Here is a 22,296-nt window from a genome sequence, read left to right as displayed (position 1 = left end):
GTAAAACTTGTCGTTGACAAATAATTGACATATCAAACATTTTCTATACACTAGCCTGATATGAATTGAGAAAAATAGCAACTGAGGATGTATTTTTCGTCCTCTTTTTACTAATTATATTTGTATAAGAAGAAACGAGCCAACCATATGATTTATAGTTTTTATTTTATCATTCCTTCTATGTATTTCTTTGTTCTTAGGAATGAAATTAACATTGTTTATTGTAAAATATATTTATTGTTATTGTTATTCAATAGTTGTAATATTCAAGTTAATTTTTTTTTGTATGATTATATCTTATTAAAAAAAAAAACAATGTACATTGTTTTTTTTAATAAATGACTAATCACTAATGACTGTTGGACAAAAGCTTTCACCATAAAGGGAGTTTTGCCAGTAGTTGCCACGCTTGGCAGGCGGGTTGGCAACAATTAGGCTTTTAGAGATGTTTTAAGAGGAACGCTGCTGCGCATCCCTCGCCCTCTCTTAGTCGCCTTTTAACACCCACGAGAAAATGAGCGGTGGCCCATTCTATATCTGGGCACACACGGCAACTAAATTCTGCTAATATTTATTAATAAATGTGACAGTTTGTGAAGATGTTTGTATGTTTGTTAAACAATTACGTTACACAAGAATAAAGACAGGATAAATATACAACTAAAATTTACAATATTTTAATTTTTTTTTTATCGTAAACAGATAAACTAAAAAAAAAATTGCAACTTAGATCGACGATTTTCGAAAGAATAAATATTAGTTTTCTTAAGCAGACAAATAAAATTTGCTTCAGGAAAAAAATGCTAAATTAACCTTTCCTTTACCTAATTGTAGTACCCATTAGAGCCTTAATGGTCGTATAATCGTATAAAAAAGTATGAACGTGATAATTATGTAGACGATATTCATCATAGACTTTTCTAGAATTACAAATAGGGTACGCACTTACTTTTTTTACCAATTTAGTGCGTCCCTAGTACGAAAAAAAATAAATGACGCGTCTGAAATTCATCGTAAAAAATCGCCCACTTTTTTCAAGTATTAATGACACAATTCACATGTTTTATCATAGGTATGTTTTATTAATATCAAATTTCTTTATTTTCAGGTAAATTTACCTTAAAATGGATATAGTGGCGATAAAAATAATGTATTTAACAAAATGACAATGCACCAGTGAATCAAAATGGCGGACGCTTTTGGCGGGAAGGTCGCGTTCAGTGTTCTAATTTTGATTGTTTTCGTGGACAGTGCCATCAGCCAAGCGCCTTGGGTTGAGGAAAATGAGGACTTGGGTGAGTGTTTTTTATTTTATTCACGTTTTCCATTTATTCTCAATGGTTAATTTGCACTTTTTTAAATACATGTTTTTTTTATGTACTCTGTCTACGTTTTTATTATAAAAATATAAATTATTATTTATTTTAAACGTGTATAGGCGTTGCATTTTTAGTACAGTACATATTGAAACATGAATAATAATATAATACGGATAATTTTTTTTTTAACTGACAAAGACACCTTTTTGTAGGTTAAAAAGAAGAACAACCCATATCTCTATATACGTGTGGGACCAAGGGTGTTGCAAGTGAACCATACAGCGCCATCTAGTTTCATTCACTGTCATTCTTCCCTTTTGCTTCCATGCGTATACTTATATGGCCGCGCTTTCTTTTCACTCTTTTTGTATTTTGCTTATTTTAAATAATTAAAAAGTTTATCATTATATTATTTTTACTTTTATTCCATCAGGTTATGGGCCCAGCACGCTTCCACTGCGCTGGTTATGGGCCATCAGATTAAAGTAAAATATCAGTGTAAACAAGTTTAGTTTTCCGAATAGTGACCGCGTGTAAAAAAGCTAGGTTAGGTTGCCGGCCACATTTTTTATTTTTTCAGCTAATCCATCAGTTTCTGAAACAATGTCTATAAACACCGTGCCTTTTAGTAAACTGACCGGGAGAGATAATTATAATAGTTGGAAATTTGCAACAAAATCGTACTTGGAGCATGAAGAATTATGGTCGTGCGTGGACCCCGCCAACAAAGAAACCGTTGACCCTAAGAAGGATGTAAAGGCTAAAAGCAAGATTATTCTCCTTGTTGATCCAAGTAATTACCACCATATAGAGCAGGCACAAAGTGCACGAGAAGTGTGGGAAAACCTGCAGTCTGCGTTTGAAGACTCCGGACTTAACAGGAAAGTAGCCTTATTACGTGATCTCATTAATACGAATTTAGATAATTGTACCGATGTTGAAGATTATGTGAATAAAATTGTAACAACTTCCCACAAACTGAGAAATATTGGTTTTAAAGTTGATGATGAATGGTTAGGAACATTAATGTTAGCAGGATTGCCAGATCAGTATAAGCCAATGATAATGGGTCTGGAAAGCTCTCTTGTGAAAATTAGTGCAGATTTTATTAAAACAAAATTGTTACAAGAAGTTAAAAAGGAATCTGATTCTACTGCATTGTACACAAAGCATAGGAATTATCCTCAAAAGAAAGTTACTAATCATAATATTCAGAATAAATCACGAGGTCCCCGTTGCTACAATTGTAACAAATATGGACATATCAGTAAGAACTGTTTTTCTAATAAGAAACTAAATACAAAACTTAATAAAAATTATGCTGCAGTTTTTTCAGCTTACACTACAATGGATGATAGTGACTGGTATGTGGATTCAGGAGCATCGATGCATATGACGAGAAGATCTGATTGGTTGTATGACATTAAGACACCTCCGATACAAAGTATAAAGGTGGCTAATGACTCTTCCGTTATAGTACAGAAGATGGGAAATCTGGATCTCAACCTCTACTGCAATGATGGTAAAGTAAACCCAGTCCAGGTGAGAGACATTTTATTTATACCAGAATTAAGCACAAACTTGCTGTCGGTTAGTCAGTTGGTGAAAAATGGATGTCAAGTTAACTTCCATAGCACTAGCTGTAATATTTACAATAAAGATAAACAATTAGTAGCAACGGCAAGACTCACCAACAATATGTATAAACTAAATACTATTAAAGGAAATGCATATATTACTGCCAATAACAGTAGTGAAAGTTTAGATATTTGGCATCGTAGAATGGGACTGTAAGTCTACTGAAATGAGGTTTGTTGGTTACTGTCAAAATACAAAAGGCTATAGATTATTAGATATTAAAAAAGGAGTAATTATAAAAAGTAGAGATGTAATATTCATAGAAAAGAACCAAATAAATTTGAATCAAGTACCCACCAACACAAATCAGAATATTGAGACTGTTTCATTAAAGTTGGGAATAAGTACTCCCAGTACAGAGACAAAAGTACCAACTCCGAATGAATCCAGGATAGGAAGTGATACACCTACACAAGACACTGACAGTTTTTTGTCTGAGGTTTCATCAGTTTCAAATGACTTGACTTACAATCCTACTAGTACTGAGACAACTGATGATAGCACACTTGAGGATTGCTATACGAATGTCACACTCAGACCAAGGCGTCAATTAAATACACCGAAGTATGAAAAGGCAAATGAATATAATGATAATATATATTATGCATATTTGACTATATATAATGATCCAACAAGTTTAGAAGAAGCCTTATCATGCACAAACTCACAGCAATGGCAACAAGCCATGGATGAAGAATATAAGTCACTGTTGAAAAATAAAACCTGGATATTAACAAAACTGCCCCCTGGTAAGAAAGCAATACCGTGTAAATGGGTATACAAGACCAAAACAGATGGAAATGGAAACATAACTAAATACAAAGCACGATTAGTAATAAAAGGGTGTGCTCAAAAAAGAGGTATAGACTATGATGAAGTTTATTCACCTGTAATAAGGTACACATCACTGCGATACTTACTGGCGCTGGCTACGAAGTATGATATGGACATTGATCACATGGACGCAGTATCTGCATTTTTACAAGGAGATGTAGAAAAGGAGATATACATGCTACAGCCACCTATATATGAAAATGGCAATGACACAGAAGTATGTTTACTAAAAAAATCGTTATATGGACTTAAACAAGCTAGTCGCAACTGGAACAAAAAGCTAAATGCTACACTTAAAGAAATAGGTCTTTCTCGCTCCAATATTGATCCCTGTATCTACTATAAAATTGTTAATGAAGAAGATATAATGTTTCTGGCAATTTATGTAGATGATTTGATTTTATTCACTAATTGTAATTCTACAAAACAGTATATGAAAGAAAAGCTATGTGAAAAATTTAGCATGAAAAATATGGGAGAATTAAAATATTGTATCGGTTTTCATGTAACAAGAGACAGGAAAAATGGTATTATGTATATTGATCAAAGCACATACATTCAAGAAATACTGCAAAGATATGGCATGTCAGACTGTAAACCTGTTAAAACACCAATAGATCCACTTACAAAATTGCATTCCTCAGGCGAAGAAGATGCAATATTAGAAAACATTCCTTATCAAGAGATAATAGGATGTCTACTCTATTTATCTCAAGGCACAAGACCAGACATTAGTTATGTAATAAATTACCTAAGTAAATACAACAATAAACCAGAAGTGAAACATTGGAAAGCACTAAAACGCGTACTGAGATATCTGAAAGGAACTGTCAATTATGCATTGACATACAGGCGACGCGAAAATGAAGATATAGCTCTTGCCTACTGTGATGCTGATTGGGCTAGTTCAGAAGATGACAGACGCTCATGTACAGGCTATACTTTTATTTTTCAGGGAGGATCCATATGTTGGAACTCAAAGCGTCAGCCCACTGTCGCATTATCAACAACAGAGGCTGAATATATGTCCTTGTCGGCATGTACACAAGAAGCACTTTGGCTGAGACAATTGCAAGAACAGTTTTGGCCACATCTTGAAAATAAAACTTTAATTGTTTATTGTGATAATCAAAGTTGCATTAAACTTGCAGGTACTGATGGTTATAATTTCAGAACAAAACATATTGACGTCCGCCACCATTTTCTAAGGGACAAAATAAATGAAAAGAAGATTGAGGTGCAATATGTAAATACTGGCGAGATGGTTGCTGATATACTGACCAAAGCTACTCCCCTAGCTAAGCTAAAATACTGCTTCTGCAAGATGGGCTTATGTTCAAGGGAGGATGTTGCAAGTGAACCATACAGCGCCATCTAGTTTCATTCACTGTCATTCTTCCCTTTTGCTTCCATGCGTATACTTATATGGCCGCGCTTTCTTTTCACTCTTTTTGTATTTTGCTTATTTTAAATAATTAAAAAGTTTATCATTATATTATTTTTACTTTTATTCCATCAAAGGGTGTTCAAAATGAAAATTAGCTGCTCCGTATTACTATGTATTTAAAACTTTTCTTAAAATTATTCAAAAATATATCACCGTTAACCATCTATCTAGAACACCGTAGCAAGAATGAATCTGTTCCTTTCAATCTTTCAATCTTACTTACTCATGCACACTCGTTCATTATACGTTCCGTTACAACAAATATCGAATACATTAAAAATATTTCCTACATACGTATTTACGATTTTACCGTATCTAAGTACGAAAATTATCCAGTATCTATAATGTAAGACTAGATTATAACATAATTCAAATTAATTTACAATTAACGGTTATAAGGTAACAAATGTAAATAAAAAATACAACCGAATTTTGTATCTCCTTCTTTTTATAATCGGTTAAAAAGAACGTTCTATCAGCAAAATTGAGCATAATTCCCAAAGAAACATAGATAGAAAAACAATTAAAAATAAAATCAAGAAACATTGATAAAAAAAAAAAAGGTAAAAAAATATCTCATACTAACATGACAGATGAAAGCGCAGTGTATCAGAAGCTCACATTTACCACATTACCACATTGCCCATGATACCCCCCATGCGTTGCCATTCCTGAGGACTCGGGTGTTATTCCTCTGTACCCTGTAAATTCACGCCATATCCCACCCTTCAAACCGAAACACAGTCATGCAAACACAACTGCTTCACAGTACAAACACGAATGGGACAGAGGTACCCAAGCAATCGACTTTGGTACAAAGTCTCCCTCTGGTGACTGTGCTTCGGCTCGCTGAAAGCGAGCTGTAGATGTGATTGTATCCGCATAGTCATTACGTTAAATTACAATGTGTACTTACAAAACTTTTAACAATAAAACATTTCAAATATGGCGGCTATGAAATTTGAATACCTACGTACAGTTCAAAGATTATTTTCATACTTTGATTGTGTTCCTTGGGGACTTTCATGAATGCTATCCGAGGGTTTGGCAAACAATTACAAAACACAGAATAGTATTGTTCCCAAAACAAACATGGATGTGCATTATTAAATCTTAGTAAATATGTATATCCAACTTAGTTTAGGTAATATTCCTAGTGGGATTTGTGTATGCCATTATTTAACTGTACTAGGCAATATTATACAAAACTTTTTGCGTAAAACAACATCTAAAATGTTTCTTTCCACTTTCCCGCCATTTCATTTTTCCGCCATATTTGAAATGCTAATACGAAAACGTGACTTATGGGGGCTATTATTTTATTTTTTTAAATTAACTAGCTGCTACGAACGGTTATCTGGATTTGCGATAAGGCCAGTGCCACGTTGGGTTTTACTTTTTTTTATTTTTTATGGGGTCATGATTTTGTTATGGTGGTTATTTAAAAATATATACACACGACTGTAAACCGAGATGGTTTATGCATGCAAAAATAATGCCAATCCCACCTATTTGCGCTGTTGGTATAATATGATGTTATATACATATGTTGGTATATGTGGAGTACAGGCCACATATATTATCTGTAGCTATATATTATTATTTACCAAATTCGAAATTGACACGCTTATCTATATTTTCCTTTTGGCTTTCCTTTACGGCCCTAGTCTTCTAAGTTCCTTTGACTATTATATACATATTTCCAATTGCCATTCCTGGTTTCCTTTGTCGCCCACAGTATAAAATACCAAATAGTAAACATAATAAAGTTTTTATACGTAATTTACGAGTACTATTAATTTTACTACAAAGTAACAGAAGCGTTGACAATTGATTCGATTAATTTTTAATAAATTGGTAGTTAATATTTCACAAAGGGATAAGTTATTAAATCAAATTTTTTCACGCTTCAATAGTAAAATATTTTTCATGCATCAAAAATTACCAATTTTCCCAACAATATCAAGTACAAACTTTTAGTTTAATAATTTTATTTATATATATAATATGTAGTTATATATTAGTCTAGCTTTCTCGATCACATAATTACATGTAAGTTAAAGCGGTAGTTATTATATCATCTAACTAAATGGCTTTTGGACAAACTTTTTTATAATATTACTAGCTGACCCCGTAAACGTTGTTTTACCACTTATTGCGAAATATAAAAATCGCGATTAAAAGACAGGGATTGATCGTAAAACGGTGAAAATTTTAAGTTGTGTTTATTTTTCAAAGCTAAATCATAATGAAATAAAAATGGAAACATTTATTAAAAAAATTAAAAAAAAAAATTTTGGGGAGGGTAACCCTTATCATTGAGGGGTATGAAAAATAGATGTTGGCCGATTCTCAGACCTACCCAATGTGCACACAAAATTTCATAAAAATCGGTAAAGCCGTTTCGGAGGAGTTTGGTAACAAACATCGTGACACGAAAATTTTATATATTAGATAAGAAGGAATATCTTGAGTGTTAAGCGTGACATTTTAATTATTTTTTACCCCTTCTATTGACATTTTTCTATTTTGTAAATTTATTGTATTAGTTGTTATGTGCAGATAAATGACATAATGTAATGAAAGTAGTAACCGTCGCCTATAGACATGAGCAGTACTATGGACCCATGCGTTGCCATTCCTGAGGACTCAGGTGTTATTTCTCTGTACCCAGTAAATTCACGCCATATCCCACCCTTCAAACCGAAACAGCCATGCAAACACAACTGTTTCACGGTTGAAACACGCATGGGACAGAGGTACCCAAGCAATCGACTTTGGTACAAAGTCTCCCTCTGGTAATCGTCCTCGTATTCTTATGGTTAGGTTAAGTTAGTAGCTAATTGTTGCATCCTTTTTGGAGTCATATTGCGAACAATTAGGAAAGAGGGGAAGAGGGAGACCAAGGCATAGTTACATCAGGCAGATCAAGGAAGAAGTTGGTGTGGTGTCGTATCGTATTAAGATGTGAAGAGACTCGCTGAAAATCGTAGTGAGTGGCAACAGCTCCATCGAAAAGAGCGCAGCTCTTAAATAGGATAGATTTCGAACAACAAAAGCGTTATATTATAGATCTACGGAATCTAAATTAATAATTTGAAAACAGTGAGGGGTAGAACGTAAATAAATCCATTGTTTGCATATTTAATTTGCGTTGCAGCTGAGAAATCTGGCTCATTTGAATTTTATTATTTTTCGTATACCAAAAACGTGTTTTTGGCTGAAACAATTTTCTTTATAAACTCATGAATAAGTATAGTGAATTGCTTGTTTGGCATAACATATAACGCAGTGTAGAACGACCCCCCACTAGATGGAGTGACGACTCAAATGCATTGCAAGGAGTCAGTGGATGCAGGTGGCTCAGGATCGTTCTTTATGGCAGTCTATGGGAGAAGCCTATGTTCGACAGTGGACAGATAATGGCTGAAATGATGGTGAATGATAACATATTGCCATGTAGTCTTGGGATAGAATGGACCATCCCTTCCTTTCTCGTGAGTGTCGTAAGAGGCCATTAAAGGAACTTAATTGTGGAGGGGTGGGCAGCAGCGTCTCTCTTAAAACATCACCCATCCTAACGGCAGTTGGCGACCCGTCTGCCAAATATGGCAACTACTGGTAAAACATTCTAATAGTGGGATACATATGTTCAGCAGTGGACAGTTAACGGCTAATATAATATTAACATTTATTATCCCAAACATATAAAATAAATGTTATATTTTATACAGTTTTTATAATAGATCAGCTGTTGCCCGCGACTTTGCTCGCGTGGTGGGGAAACACTGCACCTTGTGTTTTTCCTTTATGTTTCAGTTTTCAAAAATAATTTGTCAGCTGATAGTTACGTTGTTTTTTGATGGGTGATTGTGGAACGGTGACCCCTACGCGCTATAGATATTCGCTACTGTAGTTTTTTATACTACAAAACAAGCATACAGCCCGTCTAATGGTAAACGCCTGCAATACTAGGGGTGTCACGTGCGCGTTGCCAAACTTGAAGAACGTTTGAAGTAAAAACTTTAAATAGTTCTTTAAAAAATTATGCATAAATAATGACGAATTCTAATTAGCAAGTCCGACAACTGTTTTAATTATGACCGATGGTAGACTTTCAAAGTCGTATTAGTTTTAGAAGCTGCCTCTATTATTACTTTACATTTTATCTTGTAAAAAGTTATGTACAAGTTTAAAAAGATTCGTATTTTGAGAGACTTTGTACAAAAATCGTTCGCTTGGCCACCTCTGTCGCATTCGTGTTTTTCTGTTTTTGTTTTGATAAAAAAGTAGCCTGCTTTGTTCTTCAACGTTTTGTTATAAACAAATGAATAAACAAACAAACTGATAGTTACATCTTAGTAATATTTATTAATATATGTCTTCTTTTCATTTAAGAGTTTCCTTTTGTCGTTGCAACTAATTCATGCATCTTCCTCCAGCCAGCTCTATCCCAGGTCATATCCTTGACCTCCCTACACGACATGACACCTAGTGTTTCCTTTATCTGTCCCATGTAGTTATTCCTCGGTCTTCCTCTTTCTCTTTTGCCCTATATTTTTTCTTCTACTATGCTCTTCAAAAAATCGTCATGTCGTATAAGATGGCCCAGCATTTTGCCTCTTCTATTCTCTATTTATGTATGTATGTTAAGGAAATAAAGAGTCAGTGATAAGCTGTCCCCGTGACCTCGTCCGCGCGGTGGACGAAATTAGCTAAATTCGTAGAAACATTATCATTGCAGGCACGTCCGCGATATCGTCGCGGGAAATTAAAAGAGTCACCATGCAATTGCATACAATTTGCCCTCCCATATATATATATATATATATATATATATATATATATATATATATATATATATATATATATATATATATATATATACACAAGGAATAAACGAGCATGCGATTCACCTGATGGTAAGTGACTACCGCCACCCATGATCACCCGCAACACCAGAGACGTCGCAGGTATGCTGCTGGCCTTTTAAAAAGGAATATGCTCTTTTTCTGAAGGTTATGATGTCGTATCGTAGAAGAAAGTGCCTTGAAAAACGCACGGTTTTCAAAAATAATTTAACAATTTTCAATGTTTTTGACTAATTATTTAAAAGTTTCTATACTGGCCAACTAGAAGGTAATATTGTTATAAAGCCATCACGGAATAATTGAATTTTTATAGCAAAAATGTATTTGAAAAAGTAACTGCAAAGCTTTTAAAGTTAGATTTTTAGGTATGCAAATATATTTTATGATTTATATATTTAAAATATTTTTATTGACCGAATAAAAATATGGCACAAAAGCGGAGCTAATGCTGGTAACATTCTCTGTCAGTCAACCTTTGGGGTGAATAGTGAATCACGAACGTAGTACTTCATTGTTGGGATAAGTAATGTTAATGACAATATATATATATATATATATATATATATATATATATATATATATATATTTTGTAAGTTATATATAATATAATGAATTTATAAATGTTGTGAGCAAGGCAACTTATCTCTGACAGAGATCTCTTCCAGTCGACCCTATACAGTTAGAAAGCATGTCGTTAGCGGGCAGCTGAAGTGCTACAACTAATAATACATAAATACATACACTATAAATACATATAATACCTACATACTTATATAATAAATGTTAAAATAAATTAATATACTACTTACATTAGAAATTTAGTTTAATGATTTTAAAATTAGACAGTTCAGTTAGAAAAATAAAAAAAAATATAATTCAAGGGAAAGAGAATGTGATTTCAACCTTTTCTTGTAAGAGGTAATAGAGGGACTCTCTTGTATGTGGGAAGGGAGTTTGTTCCATAACTGGACAGCTCGATACGAACAATTATGAGAAACGGCAAAACACAGTGGGTTTGTTTAATTTGGTTTGATTGTGGTTTATTTCCCGTTATATATATATATATATATATATATATATATATATATATATATATATATATATATATATATATATATATATATATATATATATATATATATATATATATATATATATATATATATATATAACGGGAAATTAACGAAACCACTGTGTTTTGCCGTTCCTGATAATTGTTCCAACTTCGCTAGTACTTGTCACGCTTGGCAGGCGGGATGGCAACAATTAGACTTTGGCGAAGTATAAGGATAAACGTTGCTGCCCATCCCTCGACCATAAAGCTCCTATAGTCATCTTGTACGACGCCCACGGGAAAGGAACCGGTGGCCCATTCTATATTGCGACCACATGACGGTATTAATTAACATATACCAACGTGGAATTAACACGAAATATTGCTCTCTCGAGATAAATTTTATAAAGCTTTACATATTATACATTTCAGGGGCTTTTGATTGGAATATCGGTTGTAATATTCATTTTAATGACAATATTAATGAGGTCGCTTTTTCAATAACCAATTGGGACCCGGCACTCACTCGATTATGTTGATCGTGAAACGGATTTATTTTGTTAAACCGAATTTTAGCGGGGAAAGGGATTGTTAGTAATGGAGACTAAGAATCCCATTGCTAGCAATATACCTAACCAGGTCGACCTCCACGCGGTTCCCCCTGGAAACTATCATGATTAATTCCTGATGAATTCATCATGATGGGCTAACTGACCTGTTTTCATTTTCATCGATCACCCTTCACTGGTGCCCCGCCAGCGTATACCGTTAGCGCCGGCGGGGTTACCATACCATTTCACCTATCAAAAAAAACACCGAATTTTACATCCCCAAAGTGCTCGTACGTATTATTAAATATTATCAGTTAATTTCAATAGTTTATGTGTAGATACTTTTATTATAATATTACTAGTTGTTTTCTGCGACTTTGCATTCATAAATTTGTATATAAAGTGTCTAAGTCCTAAGTTAAGGATATAACCTATTTATAATAAGGATGTACCAAATTTCATACAAATTTCTTTCAATCTTTTCAATTTCACATTTTGATAAAGACGGAAGCTGTTGGGGAGACCTTTGTCCAGCAATGGGACCCTACAGGCTATACGATTGTTTGAATATTAGTAGGTTAATATTACATACTTTTCCCCGTAACTTCGTACATCTGCAAGTATCGGAAGAAGTGCATCAAATAATTCAGTGTTTCTTTTAATGGACGAATTTGAAATGCGCCTGCTTATGTTAACGGTATACAATGGTTGGGCACCAGTGGAGGATGAGACTTGAGATGAAATCAAGCTAACTGGTTCATGAAGGCAAATTTGTTAAAAGTAACCACAATGGTTGCCAGGGTGTCCATATAATCCTGTGATGATAGGGTGGGATGGACATTCCCCACCCTAACTAAGAGAGGAGGCCTGCCTTACACCACCTACAGGGCGGGCCGTCGCGTTGGATACTCGGTAGTCGTACAAACGGGAACCCGGGATCCAACATAAGCGCCTCGAGGTACGTCGTGTGGTTTTTAGTGGGTACGAATCCCACACACCCCAGCTGCCCTCCCTCCGGCAGATGGGACGGTCTTTCCGAAGATTTTCCACACGTTAAACAAAAAAAAAAGCTGTCCATATAAACGTGCACCTGTTAGGAATTATTGATAGTTGTGGGGGTAACCTCTTCAATCCTTTCCCCCCAAATCAAATCACTACGTTTTCAAACCAGATATCATCTCAAATTCGTAACAATCTAGATATCATCTTAAAAAGGATTCTACATAAGGATCCGACAATAAAAGAATAACAGTTGTAGCGTCAAATATCGGCAGAGTGAGCATCGTGCCTTTGCCTAATCCAGAAGTACGGACATAACCAAAATGGCTTCAACGTCGAAGATTACATTCCATCTGGCACATAAACCCGTCCCAAGGATTACGCCGCAGTCCATTCGCCAACAATATTTACTATTATATCGACGATAACTGTCTTACATTATGGGCAGCCAGAAACAAATGTGAAAATAGTAAAAAAACGAAATTGGCCGTATAAATATGGCTGTGCAGTTATATATTCCTTGATTTTGTTTTTTTTTTATTTTCATCATTTTGCGGGATTGGGTACAGAGAATAAAGTGCATACAGCCTAGTCTGAGGTAGGTAGTAGTTCTTTTTGTCTGTGTTTTTGATGAAAATATAGATAGAAAGATAATTATTAACATTTTTATTTTTTAATTTTGTAGTGCAGCGCGTGAATTATGTTCTGGAATTAGATATGGCTTTGCGTAGTTCAATTTTATACTAGGAAAGCAGGACATCTGAAGAATGAATGAAATGCAGTCAAGAGATTGATTATTTTCATAATAGTTATTATATGTAAGAGACTGAATTAATTTTAGTCGATGGTGGTGCATATCAAATTGACAATGTCTTTAGATCTCTAAGATTGATCCATTGAGTGTAGAATAAAAGTTTTGGGACTTAACGGAACCCATTCAGATCATGAGTCGAAAAAAAACATGAATCTCTCTAAACCATGTACCATTTGCTTCAAGAGATACCTCCCATTGTGCAGCCCACTTATTCTTGATGGCACTTTTAAGAGTAGGCAATAAATCTATGTAAGGAATAGCAATATCCTTCGGCAAACTGTCACATGTTACAACTGCCTTCGACAAAGGCTGCATTTTCATTGCCTCATACATTTATGTGAGGAGTCCGCATAAGAGCCACTAGCACTTGTTTTGTGAGCAAATCTTCAAGCTGAATTCATATTGTTTCAATTATATGACCAAAAAAAATATTCAATTTAATAATAATTTATTAAAATATTATATATTTATTTAAAAATTAAATATCATTATTATATGATCTGTAATTGGCAGCATACTTTTTTTTTGCATTTATTTGGGAAAATTAACAGAGAAAAAAAAAAAGAATAATACATAATATTACTTATAATGTTGAATACTGTTTTTTTTATATATGTAAATACGTTTCAAATTCATAGATCAAATATAGTACCTATTCGCATAGCAATAAATTTTTACGTTCAGTTACAATGTTATGATGTTCAGATATGTCATATTCTTCCAATTTTTTATTATTTTTTTGAAGCGTCCTAGAACGGCAAATAAGCGGACGGCTCAATTGATTAAAAAAAAAAAAACTATTAAAATTAAACAATCATATTCGAGAACTTGTGTTAGATTCTCATTAAAAACACACCAAAGGACTATGAGATTTTTCGTAGATATAATTTATTTATTTATTTATTTATTCATTAGTACAAATATGTGTACATAGCGGAGTTAATGCTAAAAGCATTCTTTCCCAGTCAACCATAGGGAAGTGTCAGAATACACGAATGCGGTACTAGTAATTATTGATATACATATATATATATATATATATATATATATATAGTTCATATTTATAGTTCATTCCCATAATCCTTTGGTGACATATTATTTGTAAATTATATATATAAACGAATAAATATATATGAATAACAAATATACTTACACATATATGATATATACTATATTATACACGATAATTGAGAATAATATAATTATATAGATCCTAATGAACTAATATATATATATATATATATATATATATATATATATATATATATATATATATATATATATATATATATATATATATATATATATATATATATATATATATATAGTGCATATTTAACATATAGTTCATTCCCATAATTCTTTGGTGACATATTATTTGTAGGTTAAAAATATATAAATCTGGATAGTGGAGCTATGTGTCTATAAATAGATTTTGATGTCGCTGCAAAGTTTTTGTTGTACATATTTTATATTGGACAGTTAAAAAGGTTTAACATACAATAGTGTACTTATCCTATAGAAGGATCTCTAACATGCAACCTTTGATAATCAGATAGGAATCTATAGCATATACGTGGGAGAACGTTGTGTAGCCTAAAAACTCTAATATGCCCGAATTACGATCGGAAATTGATATCTAATATGGAAAGGTCGTAGAACTACTAACAATAGCAGTACTCAATCCTCAAATGTTAGAAGTCGCACGCATACTAATGGTAGCGGAATTAAACAAAATAATCCTAATGAACTAACCAGTAATATGGACTTCCGCAAAATAACACCTAGCACAGTAGAATATTTTCGAAACCTTATTGATTTGGATGTAGCTTACAAATCAAAACACCTACAGCCGGCCGAGGTGGCCATCTTGCAGATGTAATAAGAAATTCGACTGAATGTGTACATCGATAATCCCAGGAGTGATAACGAATTCAAAGCGCGCCCCGCCAGCGACGAGACGAATACAAAACCTGCGTTGAACAAATCTAACCAATGATTAACTTATGTACGCTTTTGTATCACACACACGACAAGAATATAGTGGCTATGTGACGTTTTCTTAATTTGATACGCCAGCATTACGTTTGTGGACTGCGGTGAAGGATTTTTAAAGAGCTCCCGAAATGAGAAGGCTCTAGATCCGATATAAATTTTATATTTGTGTACATTGTGTGATTTGGGTTTCTGCTTTGAAGCTGATGTGTACACAGCCATGCGTGTTTTGCTTTGAAGGGTAGGATAATATAGTGAAATTGCAAGGTGAAATTCCATACACCAAAGTCTTGGGGGTGAAAAGAATGTCAGTAATGGGGATTAGCAATCTCATTCTACCTCTACGCTATTCTCCTCAGAAACTATCGTGGTTAATTATTCTTGAATTAATCACGATGGTTCAACAGATCTTCTTTATCCTAATTCATTATTCCTCACTGGTGTCCCATCAGCGTATACTGATTGTGAAGGTGAAGTTAACGGGAATAACGAGATACGCTGGCGGAGCACCAGTGAAGGGTGATAGATAAGAATGCAAACAGGCCAGTTAGCCCATCATGATGAATTCATCAGGAATTAACCATGATAGTTTCCAGGGGGAGCCGCGAGGAGTCGACCAGGTTGGGTATATTGCTAGCAATGGGATTCTCAGTCTCCATTACTAACAATCCCTCCCCCCCCCCCCCCCCGTAACCATATTATCCACGCCTAGTAAGCATAAATATTAATACGGGATTAATTCGAAACGAATTATTGTCAATTTTTTCCATTTGTATAGAAATGTAACTATAATTATGGCTTTATTGAATTGGATACAAATCGAATAAAAGGCACCGTTCTTACATAGCATTTTTGAGAAACGTTAATTTATCCGAAAAACGACGTTCCAGTTTCATAAACAAGAAACAAAATGGATAATTATTTTTTACAGATCTATTTCTTTTAACGCGCCACCTACCTACTTATGCTTTAATTCTTTCTACCCAAAGGTTGTCTGGAAGAGATTGCTTAGCAATAAGACCGCCTTTTGTACTACACTATACGTATTGAAAATTGTTCAACAAACCCTGTTATGTTAAATAAATAAATAAAATAAATAACTTCTTCTTTAAAAAAAAAAGCGTTCACGCTCAATTTTTTACTTTATCCGAGCAGTAAGTGCTTTATATTATTCTCAATTTCGTGTATAATATAGTATTTATCATATATGTGTAAGCACATTTGTTATTTATATATATTTATTCGTTTATATATGTAATTTTAGTATGTATGTATATCAATAATTAGTAGTACCGCATTCGAGTATTCTGACACTTCTCTATAGTTGACTGGGAGAGAATTCTTTTAGCATTAAGTCCGCAATGTACACATATTTGTACTAATAATAGCTAAATTGGCGAGGTGTAAATGGTTTATTTCTAAGCGATTCAGAAATAGTAATTATTCACTCGATTAATGTATTTATTTTTGTATTTCTTATGAGATATGAATGAATGAGTATACTTTATTTGCATTATACAATATAGGAAATAAGCAAGGCAATTTACAAACACAACATTACAATTGTATAAGTACAGTAAGGCGGTCTTATAGCTGAGAGCAATCTTTTCAAGACGACCTTAAGGTAAAGGAGTAATTATAATTATTATTAATGGAGATATCCTAATCGAATCGTAAACTGATTTTGATTGTAAACGTAACTTTTTTTTTTTTTAATTATTATTAAAAGAAGGGAAGGGATTACTTCTTCCCTTAATTATTATAAAGAGAAGGAATAATCCTATTATTGTTATAAATGCGAAAGTTTGTGAGGATGGAAGGATATTTGTTACTTTTTAATACAAAAACTATTGAATGGATTTAAATGGAATTTAGTACTGGGGTAGGTTACGTAGGGTAGGTAGGTACATTCTGCTTTACCTTCTTACCACCGTCTACAACTTACTGTCTGGGAGGAAAGGGATTGTTAGTAATAGAGACTGAGAATCCCATTGCCGACTCCCATTGATGACTGAGAATCACATTGTTGACTGAGAAGCCCAGAGCAATATACCCAACCAGGTCGACCTCCTCGCGGTTCCCCCTGGAAACTATCATGGTTAATTCCTGATAAATTCATTATGATGGGCTAACTGGTCTGTTTTCATTCTCATCTATCAGCCTTCACTAGTGCTCCGCCAGCGTATCCTGTTAGCGCAGGCGGGGTTACCATACCATTTTCACCCATCAAAAAAAAAAAACTACTTATTGTTTTCTTCTATCAGAGCTTTGTGTCCGCATGCAACAGTATGCATGCATGGTAGTACTTGAATTATTTATTTTGTTAATTTTTGTAAATGTTTACAAATAATTAAACGTGAAAATAAGGTTGTTTATTTGCTACCCCTTAGCACCTTAACGGCTTGACCAATCTCTATGAAATTTGGAATAAATGTACTTTTTTTTAATGGATAATAATGAAATGGTAACCTGCGCTAACGATACACAATGGTGGGGCACCAGTGAGGGATGACAGATGAGAATGAAAATGTACAAAAGTTGATTGCTTGGGTACCTCTGTCCCATTCGTGTTTCAACCGTGAAGTAGTTGTGTTTCTCTAACAATCCCTTCCCCTCTTTGTAAAGATGGGATATAACAGTGAAATTACAGAATACGAAGGCATAAACACTATTGTATTTTTAAATACAGCAACGCGTAAGAGATGTTACGGGCGTCACTGTATACTCTATAGGCGATGGTTAAAAATTCTTATTTAACTAATCCAATATTATAAACATCAGAACCTCGTTTTCCGAAGTTGGTAAAACTCTTACCGGTATTCAGAATCTCCACTCAATCACTCAGGAGTGCGTTAAGTTACATTTTACGAGGGTTCCGTAACAAAATTTACATACAAATAGTTCATATACGCTCAGCCTATTATAGGCCCTGATGAAAATGGCCCAGAGTTACCGTTAAACTTGTTTAATACAACCCACCTTTGTTAACTTAGTTTACTTTTGAACTATCCTTTCTAACTTACTAAATAGCATTAATATGAAAATGAGATACGTAAGAGATTTTAAATGTCGTGTGAATTTTATAATTAATATAATGATTATTAGTGCTGGTCACATAGCTCGAAGAACCGGCAACCGACGGGGTAGAAAGGTTCCCGAGTGGTGACCGTGTACGGGTAAATGCAGTGTAGGACGACCCCCCACTAGATGGAGCGATGACCTGAAATGCATTGCAGGGAGTCAATGGACACAGGTGCCTCAAGACCGTTCTTTATGGCAGTCTATGGGGGAGGCTTATGTCCAGCAGTGGACGGATAATGGCTGAAATGATGATGACGATGATGTAATTATTAATCAATTAATAATAATTATTTTTGTAATCAATTAAATATCGCTAGTTAATAGGTATTATCCATACCTTTATAGAAATATCTATATAATATCTATATAGAAATATATATATATATATACTTTGTACAAAAGTTGATTGCTTGGGTACCTCTGTCCCATTCGTGTTTCTACCGTGAAGCAGTTGTGTTTGCATGGGCTGTGTTTCAGTTTGAAGGGTGGGATATGGCGTGAATTTACAGGGTACAGAGGAACAACTATTGTAATCTTTTGGAGGAAACAATAAAGAGTATCTATCTATCTATCTATCTATCTAACAACACCTGAGTCCTCAGGAATGGCAACGCATAGGGGGTATCATGGGCGAAACAGTATACTCTGTTATGTCCATGGTACTGCTCATCTCTATAGGCGACGGTTACCACTTTCCATCAGGTGGACCGTCAGCTTGTTTGCCATTCTAAGCTGTATAAAAAAAAAGTTACATGAACGAAGTCGCGGATCAAAGCTAGTAGATTGATAATTATTAAAAGATAATATTATTTAATTAACATACATTAAAAAACCCATTGCCTACAGCTGTAGTACTAAATTGAGGCCTCTAATAAATTGATGTACTTGCGTCATCTATTCCATCTACGTCTCTGCCGCAACGCTCTCAACCTAGATGATTTGGTATTCATTAGCTCAACCGTACATTAACTAGTAAATGTAGATGTAGTCGATCTTAACATTAGTCAATTAACGAGCCGGAACCCGACATCCCCCACGGGAATGGAACTGCTTCCATACGGAGCCAAGATCTGAAGGCCTACCATGAAATGTTTTCCAAAATTTCGGAGCCGAACGAAACACAAATTTGATGTTAAAATTACGTAATACATACTGTTTAAAAATATTAACAATGTTAATATATCGTTCTTATGGACTTTTATAGAAGGATTTATGACGAACGAAATGTTAAGCTCCATTTATTGGATCGATACGGTATGGACAAAAACACGTAATTGAGTCCAAAAATTCGGATTTTCATGTAATAACATGGTAGACCATCTGTCTAGGTTTATTATACATATGATACTAGTTTTTGCACGCGACTTCGTACGCTTAGATTTTACCTTTATAGGCAGAGTTTAGATAGGACAGACAGGAAAGAAGGTTCTTGAGTGGCGACCCGTACCAACAAGCGCAGTGTAGGAAAGTAATGTGTGTAACAAAAGGGTAGCCAACTTGAAAGGTTTTAATTTCCTAGTTTTTATAACGAATTATTAATTATTAAAGCAAATAAATAAGCCCCCCCCCCCTCCAAATTCCAAATTGCGCTACGTAATACTGGAACACCCCCTCATAAGCTATTTAACATCACCCAGGGCGAAGTTGCGGGATGCAGCTAGTATTTACATCTATTATACATGGTGAGATTCATTCTATGGCGTTTCAAAGATCAACTCCTGAAGACCTTTTTTTATTAATTTCTTTGCAATCGATGGGATTCAGTGCGAAGGACGGAAGGAAGTCCTCCCGTGTCGGTCCCATATAAATTTGTGATTATATGACGATGCCGTTTACTTTGCAGGGCAAAATTATGATTATTGTGAAGCAAAGTCCGTCCGCTTTGAAATTTTTCAATCGTACATTAATTATTTTTATTTTATAATATAAATATTTATTTTTTGACATTTATTTTTTGAATTGACAAGTTTTTATTCCTTATTTACTAATACTTTCAAATTAAAGTAGACGTAGTTGTGTTTGCATGGCTGTGTTTCGGTTTGAAGGGTGGGATACGGCGTGAATTTACTGAGTACAGAGGAATAACACCTGAGTCCTCAGGAATGGCAACGAATGGGGGGTATCATGGACGAAACAGTGTACTCTGATATGTCCATGGTACTGCTCATGTCTTTAGGCGACGGTTACCACTTTCGATCAAGTGGGCCGTCAGCTTGTTTTTCATTTTAAGTTGTATAAAAAAAAAACTACATTACATAGATATAAAAAAAAAAAAACATATATAGACATTGATGTATATTATTCACTCCTGTTGGAATCTGCTCTTATTTTTTCACCTCTTAATTCTTTAAAATCCTATCGTTATGAAAATTGATGTGCACGTACTATTTGTTTTTTTTTTTAATGGGTGACAATGATATGGTCACTCCGCCTGCGCTAGCGGTATACGCTGGCGGGGCACCAGTGAGGGATGATAGATTAGGATGAAAGCAGGTCAGTTAGCCCATCCTGACGAATTCAACTAGAATTAACCATTTTGGTTTCCAGGGGGAACCACATGGAGGTCGACCTGACAGGGTATATGGCTAGTAATGGGCCTATTTGACTCCATTATTAACAATTTCTTTCCCCCCGCATTATTTGGGTCGGAGAAGCATATATGTTATTATTTGTCCCGACCAATGAACATTTCCGTCACGCGAACGACGTCGCGGGAAAAATTTAGGCATCAATATGTGTTTAAAATGTAATATTGAAAAAAGAGAATGTGGTAAGAAAAATACATCGCTATTCACTCTCTCTGTTTACCGTAACGGTTGACTGGTAGAGAACGCCATCAGGCATTTAGTTCGCCCTGTAGATATATTTTAATGTATGCAGAAATATAAATAAATATATACATATATTTGTGTATATGTGTAAATTTTAATATACATGTATATACTAGTATCGCATTCGAGTATTCTTTCTTACACTTCCCTAAAGTTGACTGGGAGAAAATGCTTCTACTATTAACATCGCCTTGTACACATATTATTTTATACATACTAAAGAATAAATAAATAAATACTATCAGATATAAGATGGAATTGTTTGTGTTAATATTACATAACTTCTGTTTGCCCTCCTGATGTACTTACAAGTGACTGGTTCAGCAAATATTTACTGAAAATCTGTAACATAATTTGTTTGTACAAATTCACAAATATTTCTCTTGGAACTTTTTCACAAATCAAATACATCATTTAATTCGTATCGTTGTTAGGGCTCTTAACTTATAGATTTATTTAAATAAATTTATTGTCTACTAGCGCTTCGCCCTGGCTTCGCACGGATAGTTTAGAATAAAAAAAAAATTAGAAATAATCTTCACTCAAACAGACTTATTTATAAAATCTTTCATATTGTAAATTTTTTTTATGAGTATACCATATATATTATTAAGGATTGTTTAAGCCGTTAAGGCGCAATAAGATAACAACCTTATATCGCCTTAACAGCTTAACTTTGTTTGTTAACAAACACACTCACTTTTACATTTCTAATATTAATAAGGATTGTTTAGGCCGTCAAGGCGCTATAAGTTTGTTACCTTATAGCGCCTAAACGGTTTAACTTTGTTTGTTAACAAACAAACACACTTTTACATTTATAATATTAATAAAGATTGTTTAGGCCGTCAAGGCGCTATAA

General features: G+C 34.1%; 1 protein-coding gene across 2 annotated transcripts in view; it reads left to right on the top strand.

Annotated features, from left to right (window-relative positions):
• Window positions 1-22,296, top strand: part of LOC116413785 (hemicentin-2-like) — a 194,714-nt gene that overhangs the window by 18,904 nt on the left and 153,514 nt on the right. For both annotated transcript variants that reach the window (XM_052900803.1, XM_052900808.1), the window contains exon 2: window positions 1,109-1,295. In XM_052900803.1, the coding sequence (XP_052756763.1) occupies window positions 1,187-1,295 (109 nt within the window). In that variant the 5' untranslated portion in view covers window positions 1,109-1,186. The remainder of the gene's footprint in view (window positions 1-1,108; window positions 1,296-22,296) is intronic.

Source organism: Galleria mellonella, unplaced genomic scaffold (genome assembly GCF_026898425.1).
Source record: "Galleria mellonella isolate WM207_F2 unplaced genomic scaffold, CSIRO_AGI_GalMel_v1 utg1267, whole genome shotgun sequence".
In the NCBI taxonomy this organism is placed as follows: domain Eukaryota; kingdom Metazoa; phylum Arthropoda; class Insecta; order Lepidoptera; family Pyralidae; genus Galleria; species Galleria mellonella.
The sequence above is the reverse complement of the archived record's forward strand: the minus strand, read 5'-3'. Positions and strand labels throughout refer to the sequence as shown.